Here is a 20,206-nt window from a genome sequence, read left to right as displayed (position 1 = left end):
CTCGATTCTTTTTAAATTCTGATTCTTCCCAGTAAAAAGACTCAGTCTGGTGCTAGTGTGCTTCTAACTCTTCCATTAATTATTAATTCCCTTTGCAACAGAGAGTCAAGCGGGAGCTCCAAAGCCTTCTGCAAACAGTATCTAGCTATAATTTGAAAACATTAGTTTGTTCACTGTTTTTATAGTAACCTTCTATTTACGGCAAGTAATACTGGCCTTTTAGTTGTGGTAACAACACAAAGTTATTTTTTTAAATAGATTTATTTAAGCCCCAGAGGTATGTTTATTTAGAAAAAAAAAATAAGTAACAACCTATGACTGTCAAAAATTTCTAACATTTGGTATTTCAAATAATTGAAGCTTGAGAAACATTGGACTGGTGGAAAATACACTGAGCTGGAAGATAGGAAAATTAGTCACTAAATATCACGTTAACCCCATCACTAATTATTAGATTGTCCTTTGGCAAGATGGTGAATCTTTCATGTCTCCATTTCCTCATTATCCGTTAAGTGTAATGATATTTGCCAAACTACTTTTGGAGCGACAATGTGAAGATTAAATGATAAATGGTGAAATACTATGAACTGGAAGTTATATGTAGATAAGGTTCATTATTATGTATCTGAAATGTCCCTTTGTTTTTTAATTTATCGCCTCACAGAAACAAAAACAAGATCAAAACTATTTAAAGAATAATAATATTATCTCTGTTTTTTTCTCTAGGACCATTACAGTTATTGGTGGTGGTAGTGATGATGGTGGTGGTGATAGTGGGGTGTGTGTATGTGTGTGTGCGTGTGTGTGTTTATGTATATGTCTGTGACAGAGAGAGAGGGAGATTGACTTCACTGATTCAGTCTCTATATGTAAACTATTCCTAAATATTAAGACTCTAGTCATCTTTTCCAGATTATATTTTAGTTTTGCTATTTCCCACAGTACTCAAAAGCTTAAAAAGTAAACTAGGTTTAAAATGAAACTAATAATACATCATATTCACTCCAAGTTTTAATAAAAGTATCACAACCTATCTGAATATTTAGTTATTAAAAATACAGAAATTTAGTTGCACACAAAAATTATTTATTGACCTGAAACAATATTTGGATTCTTGTTTGTTATACTTGTTTATTGTTTTTAAAACCATAAATATCTAATAATATGATCTCTTTTCACAAAAGATATTTTACTGTTACATAATACCATTTTCTATAGACTTCAGGATTTCTTTTTCTAATTTAATCTCTGGCTTATCCTTGAAACTAAAGTTTCTGTTTGGTTAAAATATAATAGTTCAATTAACTATCTGGTACATTTTGATATTAATGACTAATCTGTCAAATTTTTGACTATTTTATTTGAGACATAAATACAACTAAGTTCTAAATTATTACTTCATTATATAAAATAGAGAAAATTGATACACACAGAAATAACTCTAGTAATTGTGGTTTTGTTTCCCATTCTATTAAGCAAAGCTTATTTAAGCATTATTGCTGCTGAAATAGGAGATGATAGACATCATAATCTTATTTGTATATAAATATTTAGGCTTGGTCTAGGACAGCAGTTCTCAAACTTAAGCCGTCATCAGGATCACCTGGAGGGCTTGTCAAAACACAGATTTCTTGGCCCACTCTCAGATTCTGCTTCAGTAGTTCTGTGATGAGGCCTGAGAAATTGTGTTTCCAATAAGTTCCCAGGTGAGGTTAAGGCTGATGTTGCATTTCTGGGACTATACTTTGAGACTCGCTGGTCTAATGGAAGGCAGTAGACCAGAGTAATAAATTCCATGGACTTTGGTGATAGGCCCAGATTTCCGCCCTGACTTTGGCACTTATGAGCTGTGTAACTTGGGTAAGTTAGGGATCCATTTTGTCATCCATAAAATGGTAATTATATCTCTTAAGAATATTGAATGAAGTAATGTATGTTAAGTGTTTGGAACTATGCTTAGCATATTATGAACTCTCACTAAATGCAATATCAGTAACTAATTGTGATGGTAGTAAGAGTGGTAGTCATAGAGGTAGTGGTTAATGGTAATAAAAAAGAATATACACATTTGCCTTAGTTCAATTGCATTAAAAGTCTTTTAGTAGGCTGGACGTCGTGGCTCACGCCTGTAATCCCTGCATTTGGGAGGCCAGGGCGGGTGGATCATTTGAGGTCAGGAGTTAGAGACCAGGCTGGCTAACACGGTGAAACCCTGTCTCTACCAAAAATCCAAAAAAAATTAGCTGGGCATGGTGGCGGGCACCTGTAGTCCCAGCTACTTGGGATGCTGAGGCAGGAGAATGGCATAAACCCGTGAGGCAGAGCTTACAGTGAGCCGAGATCATGCCACTGCACTCCAACTTGGGCAACAGAGCAAGACCCCACCTCAAAAACAACAACAACAACAACAACAACAACAACAACAAAGAAAGAAAGTGTATTAGTCTTTCTAAGGAATGAGGGACAGAGAGCTTGGCTTTCAGTGGTCATTTTGTCTGTGATAAACATTCTGCACAATGCATCAGTAAAAAGAAGTAATGCCTCTAGTGAAAGAACTTTCAAGAGCACTTTGGAGATTATGATCTACATTGCAGTTTAAACAAAAGTTTCTCCATGTGTACAATGTTTCTCAATACTCAGAACTTACCACATTTGTTTCTTCCCTTCCCTTAGCAACAAGAGCAAGACCCAACAAACCTATACATCTCAAATCTCCCCATTTCTATGGATGAGCAGGAACTTGAGAATATGCTGAAACCCTTTGGACATGTCATTTCCACAAGAATACTGAGAGACGCTAATGGAGTCAGCAGAGGTGTTGGCTTTGCCAGGTAAAATTCTTTCTTTATATGTAATCGATCTTTCCTCATTGTTCTTTTAAAATTCCATTCCTTTTTTAGTACTAGAGCCCAAAGCAATAGAATATACACAGAAAAAAAAAATTAAAAGTAGCTTATCAAATCTGTCATCCCTTTGTGTCTTTGCTTGGAGCTAAAGAATTTCAATGTAATTATGAATAAATTGTGGTTGTTAAAATGTACGTAGAATGTGTTTATGTGTCTTGAGTCACAGTAACATACATACTCAGTTCCCAGTCCTCTCTGTGCCTGTAGATCAACAAAATCAGATGCTGCCAATACCTCACAGAGATAATAAATGCCCAGTACCCCAAAGCAAAACAGCCCATGTGGTGAACAAAGTATCTAAATGTTTTGGCATTGATTTCCAAAAAAGGGTGCTAGCATTTCTCAGTAAAGAGAAAATAAAAGAAAGGAAACATTTAGATAAACAGGAATTACTGAGAAGACCCAATAAACCCAGAAATACAAGGGAGGTCAAGAAGCCATTTGCATTTAAGAGACCCTGGCTATGTGTTTTTGATATTTTAGGCAGAACAGGGAAAAAAAAATGTATTCCTTTCATTGTAAGAAAAGGAAGAGTAATTTTCATTTTAACTTCGAAGGAATGTTTACAAAAGAGGATCTCAGCCAGGAATGGAGTTTAAATAGTTGTACCTGCTGTGCTTTCATGAAAAACAAAGCTAAAGAAACCACAGAGTGAAAGAAACTGCTCAAAGACAATGAAGAAAAATAAAAGTCTTGTCTCTATGGCTTGGTTTATGTGTGTCTCCAGCTGATTTAACATGGATGAATGGATGGATGTTAAGTGTTATGTGGAAGTCAGCCCATTGCAGACAAGTTTGTTCATCTAGGATAAACTCTGCTGTCACTTGAAAAACCATTCCAAGGCCAGGAGCGATGGCTCACGCCTGTAATCCCAGAACTTTGGGAGGCAGAAACGGGCAGATCAAGAGGTCAGGAATTCAAGACCAGAAAAAAATGAAAAACCATTCCAAACTAACTTCCATTAACTCACTTTAGAAGATAAAAAATTGCCATGTATATGTTAACTAATCTCTAACTCTATTTCCTTGGAGTTATGGTTGTGGACCACATGTGAAAATTCTTCTTATTCTCTATAATGTATACATAGTAAACCAGTAGACACATGCAAGGTACATGCTTGATGATTTGAATAGAAATAAACAGAATCAAGAAAATCTCCCTAACTTGAATGTGTGCATGAGGTATTCAGGCTTTCAGGACATTGACACCTGTTGATTTTCATGGCCAAGGCAGAGCCTATGACACTAGTTGGATCTCTGAATTTAGCCAATGTAGTCATTCTTATATAGTGTATAACTGGCTATTGGAGGTCTGAGCAATGTGGGAGTTCACTGAACCAGCTGCCATATTTCACTTTACATACCATGCACATTCCTTTGGTTCTTCCCCCATCCCCTGCCCTCCAAAAACTCTCCAATAAATTAGTTTCTCCTTTATTTGAACTCCTGCTGGGAAATAAATGCATTTCAAATTCATTAAGAGAACATATTTCCAAAAAGACCTACAGTGATTTTTTTTTTCTTTAAACAAAGGATGTGTTGGTACAAAGTATATTCGTTTCCTAAGTCTGGCATAACAAAATGTCACAGAACAGTGGCTCATATAACATAAATTTACTTTCTTACAATTCTGGAGGCTAGAAGCCAGAGATCAAGGTGTCTTTATAGCTGGCTTCTTGTGACACCTTTCTTCTTGGCTTGTAAATGGCTGTGTGCACCCTCTGTCCTCACATGGCTTTCCTTCTGTGCATTCCTGTGTCTTAATCTCTTCTTATAAGAGCACCAAGTCATACTACATTAGGGCCCACCCTAATGGCCTCATTTTAACTTAATTCCCCCTTTAAAGACCCTGTCTCCAAATACAGTCACATTGTGAAGCATTGGGAGTTAGGACTTCAACATACGAATTTTGTAGGGGACACAATTCAGTTCATAACACAAAGATTGAACTATTCATTTCTCTCCCGTTTATCTTTTCTATACAATGAGAGTTTGCTTAAAATGAAGCATACTTTTCTTAAGTACAGAGTCAAGTAATATATATTCTAAAAGGCAAAACTATAATGCTGGTATATGAGATCATGAAAGAATAAAACTTACAAAGTTATTTTTCTTTAGGAACTGAGGAAGGATGGGAATTTTACATTTTATCTCTGTTGTGAATGCAGTCTCTCTCTCTCCTCCATTGCATTGTGCATATAGAAGCCACAGTGAGCGCTTCAATGTTCAAATCTCATCATGTCAGGGTCCTGCTTACAATCCTTCAACGTTTCACTTGCCAACCTCTCCAGCATCATTCTTGATACTGCACACCATCCTGGCTTTGACTCTTTCTGTCTCATGTTCAGGCAAAAGCCACCCTTCTTGCCTGGTTATACTTTGCCTGGCTCTTCTCCTGACTTCTGCCTACTCATCTCTCAGGCATTGGATTAAACATCTTTTCTTCAAAGAATTTTTCACTGACCTCCAATCTTTGGCTTTAGACAAAGTTAGCTCTTGTTACAGCTCCTATAAAAGTTTTGATTTTTCTTTCAAATAAAATATATCACAATTACAATGAATTCATTGTTTAATCTCTGTCTTCACCAAATGGATTGTACATTTCCTTAAGTCAAGTTTTCTTTTTCATTGTTGGATGGATAACTGGATATGTGGCTAGTGGATTTCGTGATTACCATTCTGTGAAGTTTCAGAATAGCTAAATTCACTGGTCTTTTACAGCTTTGAGCTTCAAATATGAATTAGCAGTCACATTACAATTCTGAAATTTAGGTCTCTGTACTCTAAATAATATCTTTTCCAATTTCAGAAAGTGGTATGTGGACTGAAAAGGCAAACATAGTTTCAAGACCAGTCACTGATTTCTTATGCCTAAGAAATAAAAATGAAGTGTGAGTCTGACTCTCTTTTGAAAGAAGCCAGGAAACTGACACAGAAAAAGTATTTCATTCTCCATGTATCTTAGACTTTAACATTTGAGGATCAGAATCCCACATGATTAACCTAATTTAATGGGGTGAGAAAATATCGTTAGCTGTACCATAAATAGATCTGCCCAAATTCCTACTTTGCTGTATAACATTTGCTGTGCATTTTCTCAAGCAATTATGGCTTTTGCCTTAACTAATTTGATCATTCACAACTTAATCCTTGCACAAATGTTTCTCCTTTTAAGAATATTATCCTGTCCCTTTTCCACTCAGCTTTTCTCATCTGAAATTTTCCCTCTGAACCACAAAACAGAGATGATTTCAGTCACCATTTCTTGATTCTTCCAAGAATAGTACATAGCAAGTGAGAGAAATTATTGTATTACATAAAGATGTCTTGGGACAGTGGTTCTCAAAGTGTGGTTCCCAAATCAGCAGCTGCAGTGCTTCCTAAAAACTTGCTAGAAATGCAAATTTCCTGCCCCCAACCTACCGAATTAACAATCTGGTGGTGAGGGTGTTCAGCAGTGTGTAATCTGTGTACTAACAAGCACCTTAGATGACTCTAAAAGCACCCTAAAGCTTAAGAAGCTTTGCCTTACGGCATTAGTACTTGTTTTTAGGACCATCTGAATGATCTGTGAAAACTCTGATTGCTGGGCCCACTCTTAAAGTTTCTGATTCAATTGGTTTGGGGTGAGACTCAATTATTTGCATTTCTAACAAGTTTCCAGGTGATACTTACACTACAGATAAGGGAACCACCCTTTGAGAACTACTGCTTTGAAGTTGTCTGTGATTTTTCCAGGTGGAGTTGATTCCTGTTGATGCCTGATTTACATTGTTTTACTTTCTCAAAATTACTAATAAGGAACTATCCCCCTTCCTGTTCCTCATGCCTTCTTCTTTATATCTGTCCAGTTCTTAGAATATTGACACATAATTGAACTTGAGCAAATTTCTTATGATAAATAAATGAAATCACTTTAAGGTTTGGGGTTTTTTAAAAATATAGCCATATGCAGAAAGACATTTGATGATAATGATAAACCAATTGTAAGATAGAGTACTGGAATATTAGAAAAATCTTTGGTAGCACCAGCCCAACTAGTATTAGCTCACAAATTTTTTCTTCCTGTAGGAGTTTACAGTTCCACAGGCATTATTGAAAGAATATGCTGACTGTGGCCAGGCACGGTGGCTCACGCCTATGATCCCAGCACTTTGGGAGGCCGAGGCGGGTGGATCACGAGGTCAGGAGATCCAGACCATCCTAGCTAACACGGTGAAACCCCATCTCTACTAAAAATACAAAAAATTAGCCAGGCGTGGTGGCAGGTGCCTGTAGTCCCAGCTACTCGAGAGGCTGAGGCAGGAGAATGGCGTGAACCCGGGAGGCAGATCTTGCAGTGAGCAGAGATCGCGCCGTTGCACTCTACCTTGGGTGACAGAGCAGGACTCCGTCTCAAAAACAAACAAACAAACAAACAAAAAACCCAAAAACAAAACAAAACATGCTGACTGGGTGCGGTGGCTCACACCTGTAATCCCAGCACTTCGGGAGGCCAAGGTGGGCAGATCAAGAGGTCAGGAGTTTGAGGCCAGCCTGGCCAACATAGTGAGACCTCATCTCTACTAAAAATACAAAAAATTAGCCAGGTGTGGTGGCTCATGCCTATAATCCCAGCTACTCGGGAGGCTGAGGCATGAGAATCGCTTGAACCTGGGAGGTGGAGGTTGCAGTGAGCCAAGATCACACCATTGCACTCCAGCCCGCAAGATAGTGCGATATTGCACTCCTTCTCAGACAAAAAAAAAAAAAGAGAAGAAAAGAAAGAATGTGCTTATTTATTTAATTTGGAGAATACCCAGTCAATTATTGTGTCTAGTAAATTGTTGTACATATCTCTTGAATTTATGACTATCTCAATTCAGAAAACCTGAATAATTCTTTCAGTGGACTTCATTTTGAATGTTACTATTGGTGACTTCTGACCATCAGATGTGATCCTTAATTCATGTACAAGGGATTTCAAAATTCCTTTGACTGGAAAGAATTCCCCCATTATTATTTTTCTTGCAACTATACATTAATCTTCTTTGATAACCATCTCTTCAAAGTAAAAGGAGTATCTTCATTTTATATTTAAAACGCTGAACTTCAAAGCATTGATTTGAATGCCAGTAGGGCGCACAGACAGCACAATTACAGGGTTTTCAAAGTTCCAGAAGCACAAGATAGTGTCTGAAATTACAGACATTTTATTTTTTTTGTGTGTGTGTGTGTGTGTGTGTTTACTCTCTTGTAACTTAAAACAATTTTGTAAGATCCACCCCCCTCCAGGCAGCATTTTATAGCCAAGTTATAAACCTCTAAAAACAGAAGTTTACGGTGGGAATGCCGACGGTCGGCCCCACTACTGCAGAGCTAGTGAATGCCAACAGAGTACCTTGCCTGGGAGGGGAAGGATCAGAGCATAAATCAGCCAGAGTCTGGAGGGCCATGACCGTGTGTTCATGTTATCCATTTCCCACCCCCAGAAACATGAGACTGATTGTCCAGCAAAACTCACATTGAGAGGGTGTTAGGAGAGGCCAGTAAAGAATGACCCAAAGTGGGGAAGCAATGGTTGGGGGGCAGGGGGAGGCGGGTGAGCATTCACCATTAATCCAGCTTCAACATCTGGGAACATAGAACCTCTTTAAGCAATGCGTTTACTGTCCCCTGGTGAGCTAAAGAGCGTGAGAGACTGCAGAACAGAGAGACCTTTGTGTTTTGTAGTATTTTTTGCCCTTCTTCAGTACTCTTAATTTGATTCTCATGGAGCTTTGTTTGAACAACTTCTAACACATGGGCAGCCCTGTGTTCTACCTCTCCCTACGGAATGTGCAAGTTTTCTAAATAAATCACTTAAGATTTTCTTTCTTTTCATTAAGTTAAAAAAAGCTGGTTATAGGCATACAAATACTAGCCTGCTTATTAAATATCAATCAGTGTAAATAGCACGTCTTTTTTTGCGTTTTCTACTAATAACTTTGAATATTGTTAAAATGTTATTTATTTACCTCCTACTGCCTGATACTTCTTGTTCTCTATCTTATTCCATCTGCTGAAATATAATGAGACCACAGAAACAGAATAATCATATGAAAATATGGGAATTTTTAAGAATATGTTAAATAACTACTTTCTTTGAAGGCAAATATATGACTCTTTAAAATGCCCATCAAGTCTATCAAATTTTTTTAAAACTGTTTGGAATTGTTTGGAATATTGTTTTGACTGTATCTGTCTTGAATCCATCACTGCAGTAACAATTTCTCGCTTGCTGTTTTGGCAATCCTTTTGCCATTATTATTTTAAACACATGGAACCAGGAAATCAAAAGCGACTAAGGAAAAACTCTAAAGTGTAAACTTAGTGATTAGTAATCTCCAAACTGCAGCTGTGTTTGTACAGAAACAGGTTACAATTGTGTTTTCTGAGATTGAAGAGAGTAAAGGTTGTATGTTTCATTCTTTTTGGTAATTTTAATTCTTCTTCTAATTGCCATCAGATGTGGTCTGCTGGAGAGTATACTCCTGGACCCCCTGCAGCTTCTTCATCTTTGTTCTTCTTTTGTGTGTCTCATCTTTTAACTTCATTTGTTTCTTCTCCTTGCCTCTTTCTCTTTCTCTTACCATCAGAAAGTCAGAATCATAGCTGGAGAGTGTTAAACATTCTACTTTCTTTTTCATACATTGAGAGCCCTGAGTTTCAAAACCCTAACCAACCAGTGAATCAACTAAATAAATACATTGCATCAAATAATTTGTTATTCTGAAATCTCTGAGACTCCAGTCTAGTTGTATATATGCCTTTATAAAAATCTGATGAAGGGGATACAATATATACTTTATTGCTTTATTATAATAAAATAAAAATGACCACATACCAAATAATGCCCTCTGTGAAATGGGAAGAGAGTTCTGAAAAATCATTTACCTCTATAAAATGGAATTGAGGGAGCTTTGTTACCTCCAGATTAGAAATGGTGGCCATTCAGTATGCTTAGGGCTCATAAGATGTCTTTGACCTGTACCTGCAGTAAACACAAAGCATGACAAGGACTATTGGAGCATCCAGAAAAGTGGTGGCGTTAGAGGCAGCTAGTCTGCTTCCGGCCAATAGAAAAGTAAGAGGTGGAAATATAGCCCAATATCGTTTGGACAACAAGTTTCAGCCTCTTTTATTTAGTATATTTTCTACACTCTCAGCTTTCTATGAATTGGGCTAATACATTTATTCTCTGTATCTCTATGGTTATAAACATGGTTCTACATGGGTTTGAAATAACTTAGCTTGCAATACAATACAATACAATTATATTGTAATGTAATATAATTATAATTATAAATTATATTGAAGTCATAATATTCTAAAGACCAGGATGATTCAACGAGTGACAGCAACTATATCAATAAGTTGACTGAGATTTGGCTCAAATATATATATACATATATATATATACACACACACACACACATATATATATGTAATCATTTCATTCTTTCTTTTAGTTTATTGAATAAATATGCTTGGTCACTATTATCCAATACTGGCTTTGTCAGTATTCCAGTAATTGTTATAGATGAAGTAATTCTGAGATGTACACACACAAAAAACAATATCTGCTTTTACAGACCAACATTCTACTGGATTGGGGATGATGCAGGATTTTTCTCCCTAGTTCAACTAAATTTGGGTTCTTGTCTCATGTCCAGGAAAAATTAGGCATGTGGATACATTGAAGGGTGAGAAGGGCAGAATTTATTAAGCAAAAGGAAAAGTCTCAGCAGAAAGGGGTAGTATAGCCCTAGGTAGTATTGGAAAAGGCAACATTTGATTGGTTAAAAGGCATTATTCAGAAAGAATCAAACAGGAAAGAGCAGGCAAACAGGGGCAGAAGTTTCCCTCTGGGTCACAGCTTTCAGTCAGAACCAGCAGTCATGTCTTTCAGCCTTCAGGCTGTTTCAGGCTTGAACGTGAGGTTTCACTGGGGACCCTTCCCTATCTGCCTAGGTATTTGTCTGCCTCCTGCCTCTATCAGGGAGATGACAATAAGTATGTAATAAACAAATAATCAAACATCAGATAATGAAAGTATTACAAAAACACACCAAACATAGGCGTGTAATAGAGAGTACAGGGCAATAGGAAGCAAGAGTTAAGAGAATTATGTTCTGTTTTCAGAAGGAACATTGAAACTAAAATATAAATCAGAAACAACCAGCCAAGAAAATCTCTTAGTGGGAGTAGGGAGGGAAGAGAACAATCCTGGCAAAGAGAAAAGGAAGTAGAAAATCTAAGGTGGGGCCAAGTTCGGCACGTTTGGGAAATAGAAAGGAAACAAAATTGTGAAACACTGAGTAAGGGAAAGAGATGTAACAGGTAATAGTATCAGCCTTAAATAATGAGATTCTGAAAATATGATTAAGTACAGAGTTTATTTGAGCTCAGAGCTTGAAGACGGCCACTCAGGAGCTTAGATTCAAGTTGCCCTGGATATACAGTCCAATTAGCAGTAGTTACAAGTGGGTCTTGAAAGGAAAAAAGAAGAGGCAGTTTTCCAGTTTTTACTAAGAATATACATTAAAGTAACATAAGCTATTGATTGGCTATACATGGTTCTTTGTATCACAGATTCCAAGAACATGGAGATTGTGGGCGCCTGTAGTCCCAGCTACTCGGGAGGCTGAGGCAGGAGAATGGCGTGAACCCGGGAGGTGGAGCTTGCAGTGAGCCGAGATCGCGCCACTGCACTCCAGCCTGGGCGATGGAGATAATGGTAGAGGCAGCTAATTAAGAACAAAAATGCCTTTAAAAAATTACCCTGGGCATGGATGCTGTGAGGAGGGGCATGACCGAAAGTCTCATATTCTTGGCTTTCTGAGTAGAATAAATTTTGCATACCTCACAGAGCTCAGCCTGATCTGAGCTACTTTTGTTTTCTCATTTCCCTCCATTTCATCAAGATGTTTTGAAGAAAGCATAGTAGATGAACTAAAAGCATTTTGACTCCTTAGTTCTGCATCATTAGGAAGGCTCATTCCCAAATGATCCAGGCCCACCCAGGTGGGTTTGTGGGGAAGAGGCAGGGGAGACAATACATCTCAGTAAGAAATTTTAAGTGTGCCTCAAGCTGAATTGGAATAGTATCACAGGGTGGCAAAAATGAGACTTTAGCCAAATCTCAGTCAACGTATTGATATAGTTGCTGTCACTTGTTAAATCATCCTGGTCTTTAGAATATTATGACTTTAATTTTCTCAGAAGCAGTAAAACAATGAGAGATACATATTGCACATAAGGATTACAATCAAGAAGAGAACATGTATTCCAGAATGAAAAAAGAAACCTGTTCCACTAGTGAGTCCACTAAAAACATCCTGAAGAAAATTAAACCCCTTTCCTTTAGAGAGTCATAGCCAGGAAATAATTCTGGATTTAGTCTAAAATATAGGAAAATTATAAAAACTCAAAAACAATAGTCAGTGCTGGAATCTAATAGCAGGTGTGCTATAGTTTTCTTCTGAAACATAATTTTTCTCTCTCCAGTTCCCCATGTAAACCAAGGATAATTCTTAGTCTAATCAATTTATTTACAAAATAAGTTTTTGTAGTATACTTTGCCTGATTATTTGTACAAATTATAACAAAAATAATGAATGGCCATATAGGCTCCTTTAAGTTGGCTTTGCTAGAACTTTTTCATAAGGAATCTCAAATTACATTTTTAAAAGCCTCCTAAGGCTAGGAAAACAAGCCAAGGATTTGTCGTCTGGTTGTGCGTGTAATACCTGTATGAATTGGGTAAAATCCTCTCTTCTTGAGGTCCCAGAATATCTTGAGGTTTCTGGGCCTGTCAGAAAGTGATATTCTTTACTTATCATAAGGTCAGGAACCTTGTAAGAGAACCATGTAAAAATGTATAATGCCACTCTTTTCAAGGGGCTTTTTATTGAGTTTATAAAGTCAACTATAATTCCTCAAAGCAATCTGGTGATATCTAAAAATATGCCATTCCAATAAAAGCTTTGGTAAAATTACCAGTGTTCAATGTGCCTGTTAGCAAAAAACAAATATATTCTTATTGAACTTATGCAAATAACTATATTGCCATAAAATGAGAATACTCATTCTTAGTTTCCATATTTTGAAGAAATCAGCTAAAGAGAAAGGTAAACGTTTCGATTTTGCTTGCAAATGTATACTTTACCCAGTTGCTATAAGCTATGAATAGCTGAAAAGAAAATAAGACAGAATATGAAAGAGTCAGTAATGTTGCAAATATAAAAGTCATAAAAATCATTTTAGTCCTCTATCAGTTCAGCAAATTGAAATAACTTTTGATTGATGTTGAGTTAGCAATCTTCATTAATGTATCAGCGTTTTAATTAGAGTTCTGGAAGATTTTACTTAGTCCAAAGGTAAGATCGCTAAAGTTATCGGAAATCTTTATTCAAAAATTCGTGTTGGGGTTCTTTTCCATGAATTTCCTTGAAGAAGAAGTAAATTTTGGACTATAGCTGATTATAAATAACTTTTTGAGAAGACTTAAAATGAAACAATAATTGTTTGTGGATGACGACAAGAGGATGTTTTTAGTGGATTCACCAGTGGAACAGGTTTCTTTTTTCATTCTGGAATACATGTATACTAATATAGCTGAAACCTATTTTTCTAACTTTTATTTAACTTCAGGGGCACATGTGTAGGTTCATTATATAGGGAAACTTGTGTCATGGAGGTTTGTTGCACAGATTACTTCATCACCCATATATTAAGCCTAGTACCCATTAGTTATTTTTCTGATCCTCTCCTTCCTCCTGCCTTCCACCTTCCGAAGGGCCCCAGTGTGTGCTGTTCCCCTCTATGTGTCCATATAAACAGCATTTCTTATTTGACAATGTTTCCTGTATGATTTTAACATACCAAATAAGCGTTATATGTCTCTCCTGGACTTCCGGGGGTTCCTCTTTTATGTCCAAGTTAGTACAGATCAAAAGATAATTTTAGAATTTGAAATTTAATTTTTGGAAATATTCAAAGTATTAAAGGTTTAAAACACTCGATATTGAAGTTAAAAAAATGTTTAAAACACATGATCAAAATAGGATCAGAAGTCAGTGCATAATAATAGTCATTTATTTTGTGGAAATGATAATTCAAAGGTTTCAGAAAGCAAAATTTGTTATTATTTGATAGAGAAGAGGTTTAATACCCAATCAAGGGACCTAATAAAGACAACATGAGGGAAACTCTCCCTGCAACTTAATTATTTTACAGTTTGCTCAAAAAGTAAACAAATCTTTTACTACCTCTTATTAATACTACACAAAATTCTTGTTCTAAGGAGAAAACCACATTTTACTTTTAGTGTATTATCAATACTAAAGCTAATTTTAATAAAACGCTATAACCAAATCCATCCAATCTCAATCAGTTTTGACCTCACAAGATAAGATTTCCATAAACCTTTTATAACCTTTTGGAATTTTCTATTAAAAATGATCAGTCTTCTGAGAAAACCCTGTGGCAACATAGGGGCACAGACTGTGACCTTGCACCAGTGTGCTTCTGATACTAATGCTCAATTTTTAGAAAAACATATACATAATTTCTTTCTAATTTTAGACAACTTGAACACACACAAAATTTCTTTCCCAAGATTAATCTTCTGCAAACCCTCTACAACTTGCTTAAAATGTTCTGCCACTACCTAAGCAAAAATTCTATGGATAAATACCTTGGTATTTTCCTGATCAGAAGACAGCTATTTTCACTAAACCAACAATATTAAACTAGTCTTATTTACCAAAGATTTACTCAAATCAAGTGAACTAAAAGGCACTTGAGCTGGTTTTGAGACAGGATAGTTCCCTTGGTACCTTTGTGGGACTCACAAAGGGGTTGCTCGGTTAGGCAGCCCGCAGCACTCAAACCCCTCGTGGGAGGGTTAGCAAGCAGGTGAGCTGGTGCAGGAGCCGGGGCCAGTGCCTTTGGGCGCCTGCAGGAAAAAACACTGTACGGGCCCATGGCAGCGCCTAGGGGTTGCCTACGACCCCTAGAGCCCCAGAGGATGTGTGTTACTGTGTGGTCCTTTAGCTTTGTCATCTATGGATGGCTTCAGTGTTTAATAGCTCAATTAGTATGACGGCCTCTTTGCCCTCACCTCGGTTCTTGTCCAGCATCCAGGAGGAGTGAGGTCACACAAACAATTTGGAGGGTGGTGAATGTGGAGGATTTTATTGTATGGTAGAAGTAGTTCTCAGCAGGAAGGGGAGCTGGAAGGGCAATAGAGTGGGAAGATAATCTTCCCCTGGAGTTGGGCCATCTGTGGCAGAACTCTTCTATGAAATTCTGCTGTCAAGCCATCCCTCTGAAGTTAAGCTGCTTCTCTCTAACATCCAGCTGGTTCCTCTTTTCTCCTTCTCTGCCAGTGGATCTTGGAGTTTTTATGGGTACAGGGTGGAGGGTGGGGCAGGCCAGGGTGGTTTTGGAAAAGGCAACGTTTGGGTGGGAAAACAGGGATGTGAGGTTCTCTTTTAGGGCCTTGGGTCCAGGCTTGAGGGTGGAGCCCTCGCCAGGGAACCACCCTCTTCTACCCAGTATTTCCCTGCCTCCTGTCTGTATGTAGTTTCTATCTTTCTGATAAAATACCTGATTTAACCACTTACATTTTCTTTAAGACAGTTAATTGGAGGTTGTTCATATATGTTGGTAGTAAAATGTCACATACACATGCCACATATAAACATATAGACATCCAGGACACATGGAAGCAAATTTTGTATTAATAGCTTTATAAGGTTCTCCATTTGCCAGTTTGCAAATAGTTTCTTTCCGCTTTAGACTGTCAAGCCCCAAACAATTATTAGCTAGGCTATCATAAATTTACAATCCCAAAGACATGACTCAGGTGAAAATTTACATCCCAAAGGCACAGAACTTAGATCTAAACACCATTATTTACTGGGACAAAGAAGGGCATAAGTAAAGGCCCGGTCAAGATAAGATTAGCAGTAAAAATATCTGAAGCAAAAGTAAGGTGTGTTTTATAAACTTTAAGGCACTGTTTTTCCTATCATAAAAGTTTCTAGTGGCTTAGGTGCAGTAAGGGAGATGCTTCTGCAAGCAGAGATTTCCTTTATATATGTAAATCTATTTTACAAAGAGTTTCAAAATAGCCAGCTAAATGCCAGAAAGTCATATTTTGGAGATCAATCTAGTTAGATAGGTGGTATTCTCAACTTAGCTTATGTATTGATTAGATTATTAACTTCAGGGTTGAGCCCTTTAGTGAACAGCAAAATGAAAGCATTTGCAGTTTTGTGGCCCTAATATTGACATATGTGAAAAGCAGGCAAAACTGAAAGGCAGTGCACCTAGATATTTAAAATTGAACGGTCCCACTTTTACACTGAATTCTGAGATGAGAATCTTCTCATTCTCAGAAGAGAGAAATGCCACAAGACCGGGCTATGCAATATTTCCACAATGCACCTCACTGCAAAGACATTCCCTCAAGACTGGTAGTTGACCCAGTGCCCATCAGCACACTCTGTGATCAGACCACCCTCCCACAGGAGGAGTTTTATGCCTTGAGGGAAAGTGTTTCCTCCACCTTCAAGTGTTCAAACCTGTCTTTCTATCTAAACACCCGAAGAAATGACTAGCCCCGTACATTTATAATCATTCACTGTAACTGATTTCAGCTACTTCAGAAACCACAGTTTTTGCCAGTGACTTGTCGTCATTGCACACACAAAATTCAAGTTGTAATAGTGCAGAGTAACCCCTGGAACCCCAAAAGCTAAACAGATCAGCTACTACTTCTAACAGCTCTTGCAAATCTTTATTATTAGACTCAGTTATGGAAGTACGATTGCCCATAATTATACTTCCTTCTTGAATGATCAAAAAGACCCAGTGAGAGGAACTTTGGTACCCAAGAAGAATGTTTAGATTTGTCAATAGAACTGAGCTGTGGAATCTCACCAGTTTTAAAGATTACAAATTTTTCACTTCAGCCATAAGATTACACTTTTTCTTTTCAGAGAGAAACTATTTTTTCCCCGACCAAAATTTTAAATGAGATAAAAGATTGAAAAACTCTTTTTTTTTGAGACAGTCTCACACCGTCACCCAGGCTAGAGTGCAGTGGCATCATCTTGGCTGACTGCAACTTCTGCCTCCCAGGTTCAAGGGATTCTCTTGGCTTAGCCTCCTGAGTAGCTGAGATTATAGGTGCCCACCACCATGCCTGTCTAATTTTTGTATTTTTAGTAGAGACAGGGTTTCACCATGTTGGCCAGGCTGGTCTGAACTCATGACCTCAAGTGATCCTCTTGCCTTAGCCTCCCAAAGTGCTGGGATTACAGGTGAGAGCCACCGTGCCTAGCCAAAAGATAGAAAAACTCTAAGAATTAATTAAAAATAACACTAGCTCAAAAAGAAAAAGTGAAAGTCACAAATCTGCAATCAGCAGAAACTCTACAGAATAACAAATGGAACTCCTACCTTACAGTGGAGCTTCAATTCCAACCACGTTGAGGCAGGAATGTGTGTGGTTTCAATAAGTGAATTGGTCTGAATCTTCAACCAAGAATGGAGCATTGAAATCTGAGGAGGGCTTACCCTGTTGACTGACCTCCATTGACTCTGGTGAGGTTAGATGAATGAAAGTTAGGCTCATACCAGGGCTCCAGCTGTCAGCAAATTGAAGGAGATCACTGAAAGTCTGCTTCAGGTTCCACCTGAGTCACCAAAATGTCCACCTTACATAACATAAGTACAGAGCTTATTTGAGCTCAAAGTTTGAAGATTGCCACCCAGGAACCTAGATTCATGTTGCCCTGAATATACAGTCCAATTGGCAATAGTTACAAGTGGATCTTGAAAGGAAAAAAGAAGTTGTTTTCAAGACTTTACATTAAAATAACATAAGCTATTAATTGGTTCCTTGTTCTTTGTGTCACAAATTCTAGGAATATGAAGATAAAGAGTGAGAAAGCTGGTAAGGAACAAAAATGCCTTTAAACAATTGCCCCTAGGCATGGGTACTCAAGGAAGAGAGCCATGACTGAAGTCCTGTACTTATGTCTCTCTGGGCCTGATAAATGTTGCATATCTCACGTTGTTCAGCCTGCTCTGAGCTATTTTTCTTTTCTCAATAATATCTAGGAATGAAATATGGCTGTAGCTAAGAGATTGATTAAAAGTGGTAATGTATTCCAGAGTCATTTATGGTATGACTTTTCTAGACCTATACTTAATTTTCACTTTATCTCAGATTATTTAAGTTTAATTTTCTGCCATTTCTTTATGAAAATTCCTTCTAGAAACATTAGTCTGGCTAAAAAAAATATATTTAGATAATTATGCCTCTATATGAGTACACAGATGAGTGTCCCTACTGGGGTAATCAGGTAATCCAAGTGAAAGAAGTAGTTTCTAGATGGAGTATAAGGCAAACTTTATTTCTTATATGCTTCTTGACACACACAGTCTTTGGGATAATTTTTTTACTCCTATGCTGTTGATAGCTTTATAGTGTAGGCATCAAGATGCTGAATGGAAGCAGAGTTTCACTCCAGATGATTCTACTGAAGAAAATTAAAGAGTATTTACAAAATATTTACAGAAGCAGTGTTAAGGGAACTGGCAAAGAGATGTTGATGTTCCCAGAGAGGAGCAGCAAAGGGAGACCCTTACCACCCTGAGAGCTCAAGGAGTAACCAGATGTGGCTGGGCACAGTGGCTCACACCTGTAATCCCAAGCACTTTGGGAGGCCGAGGTGGTGGATCACAAGGTAAGGAGTTCAAGACCAGCCTGGCCAAGAGAATGAAACCCTGTCTCTAATAAATACAAAAATTAGCCAGGCGTGGTGGCAGGCGCCTATAATCCCAGCTACTTGGGAGGCTGAGGCAGAGAATTGCTTGAACCCGGAAGGTGGAGGTTGCAGTGAGTCAAGATCGAGCCAGTGCACTCCAGTCTGGGTGACAAAGCAAGACTCCGTCTAAAAAAAAAAAAAAAAAAAAAAAGGAGTCACCAGAGAGGGGTGTTTCCAGAGGTCAGTGAGAGCTAGAGCCTCAGAGGAGGGATTGCTTGGAAGGACTGTAGACAGGGAGAGATGCAACACCTACTAGACAGAAGGGCCAAAACAGGGAGAGAAAGAGGGAAAATCACTCAGATTTCTCTCTACTCTTGCCTTTTGAAGTTCTTTCAAGCTTCCATAGGCGGAACCCAATGGAAAACCAGTAAACAGAAGAGGTAAGATTACACAGTCGATAGAAGGGTCACTTTCTTGGGGCATAGAGCAGGACAGAGAGGACATCTAGGAAAGGGTGAACAGAAATACACCACTATCCCTGTATAAATTAAGTTAAATACTTTTTCTTTTCTCTTAACTATTAAAAATAAACAATGCAAGTTCAGTGACAAACAGCACCTACTATTTTGCCTTAGGATGGGCAATTGATACAGATTGGTAGGAATAATGACAAAGTGACTTCGTTTAAAGAACAAAACTGCTCTTTTACTCTTATTCCATGGTTGCTGTGATGTCTTTTTTTCTGACACCAAATGTGTGGGTTTTTCTAACATCAAATACCTTATTTTTACATATCAATTCTCCAATTCTCTGACATCAATTGGATGTCCTATAATTTAACTCAGTTGTGACACAAACTACCTGATCATCATCAGACTCCACAGGTGTAAGGGCTCAGTTCCATACCAGCTGCAAATGGAGTGCCCAGGTGTATTAGTCCATTCTTATACTGCTATGAAGAAATACCTGAGGCTGGGTAATTTATAAAGAAAAAGAGGCTTCATGGACACACAGTTCCACATGGCTGCTGAGGCCTCACAATCATAGCGGAAGGCGAAGGGGGAGCAAAGGCATGTCTTACATGGTGGCAGGCAAGAGAGTGTGTGCAGGGGAACTGTTCTTTATAAAACCATCAGATCTCATGAGACTTACTATCCTGAGAACAGCACAGAAAAAAAACCACCCCCACAATTCAATTACCTCCTACCAGGTCCCTCTCATGGGACATGAGAATTGTAGGAGCTACAACTCAAGATGAGATTTGAATGGGGACACAGCAAAACCATATCACCAAGCTACCCACATTTCTTCCCAGCAACTACAAAATGTGGGAGTACCCACAACTCCCCAGTTCAGGTTTAGTAACTCACTAAAATGACTCTCAAAGCACTTTATGTTTACCAGTTTATTATAAAGGATACAACTCAAATGAAAGAAACGCATATGGTGAAGTATCAGGGAAGGGGTGTGTGGCTTCTGTGGTCTCTCTGAGCTC

At 37.9% G+C, this 20,206-nt stretch overlaps 1 protein-coding gene across 17 annotated transcripts in view; it reads left to right on the top strand.

Annotated features, from left to right (window-relative positions):
* RBMS3 (RNA binding motif single stranded interacting protein 3) overlaps positions 1 to 20,206 on the top strand; it is a 1,212,964-nt gene that overhangs the window by 917,225 nt on the left and 275,533 nt on the right. For all 17 annotated transcript variants that reach the window (XM_050779422.1, XM_050779425.1, XM_050779420.1 and 14 more), the window contains one exon: positions 2,674 to 2,831. In XM_050779422.1, coding sequence (XP_050635379.1) covers positions 2,674 to 2,831 — 158 coding nt within the window. The remainder of the gene's footprint in view (positions 1 to 2,673; positions 2,832 to 20,206) is intronic.

The sequence above is a fragment of the Macaca thibetana genome, chromosome 2 (assembly GCF_024542745.1).
Source record: "Macaca thibetana thibetana isolate TM-01 chromosome 2, ASM2454274v1, whole genome shotgun sequence".
Taxonomy (NCBI): domain Eukaryota; kingdom Metazoa; phylum Chordata; class Mammalia; order Primates; family Cercopithecidae; genus Macaca; species Macaca thibetana.
This window is presented reverse-complemented; position numbering and strand designations above follow the sequence as displayed.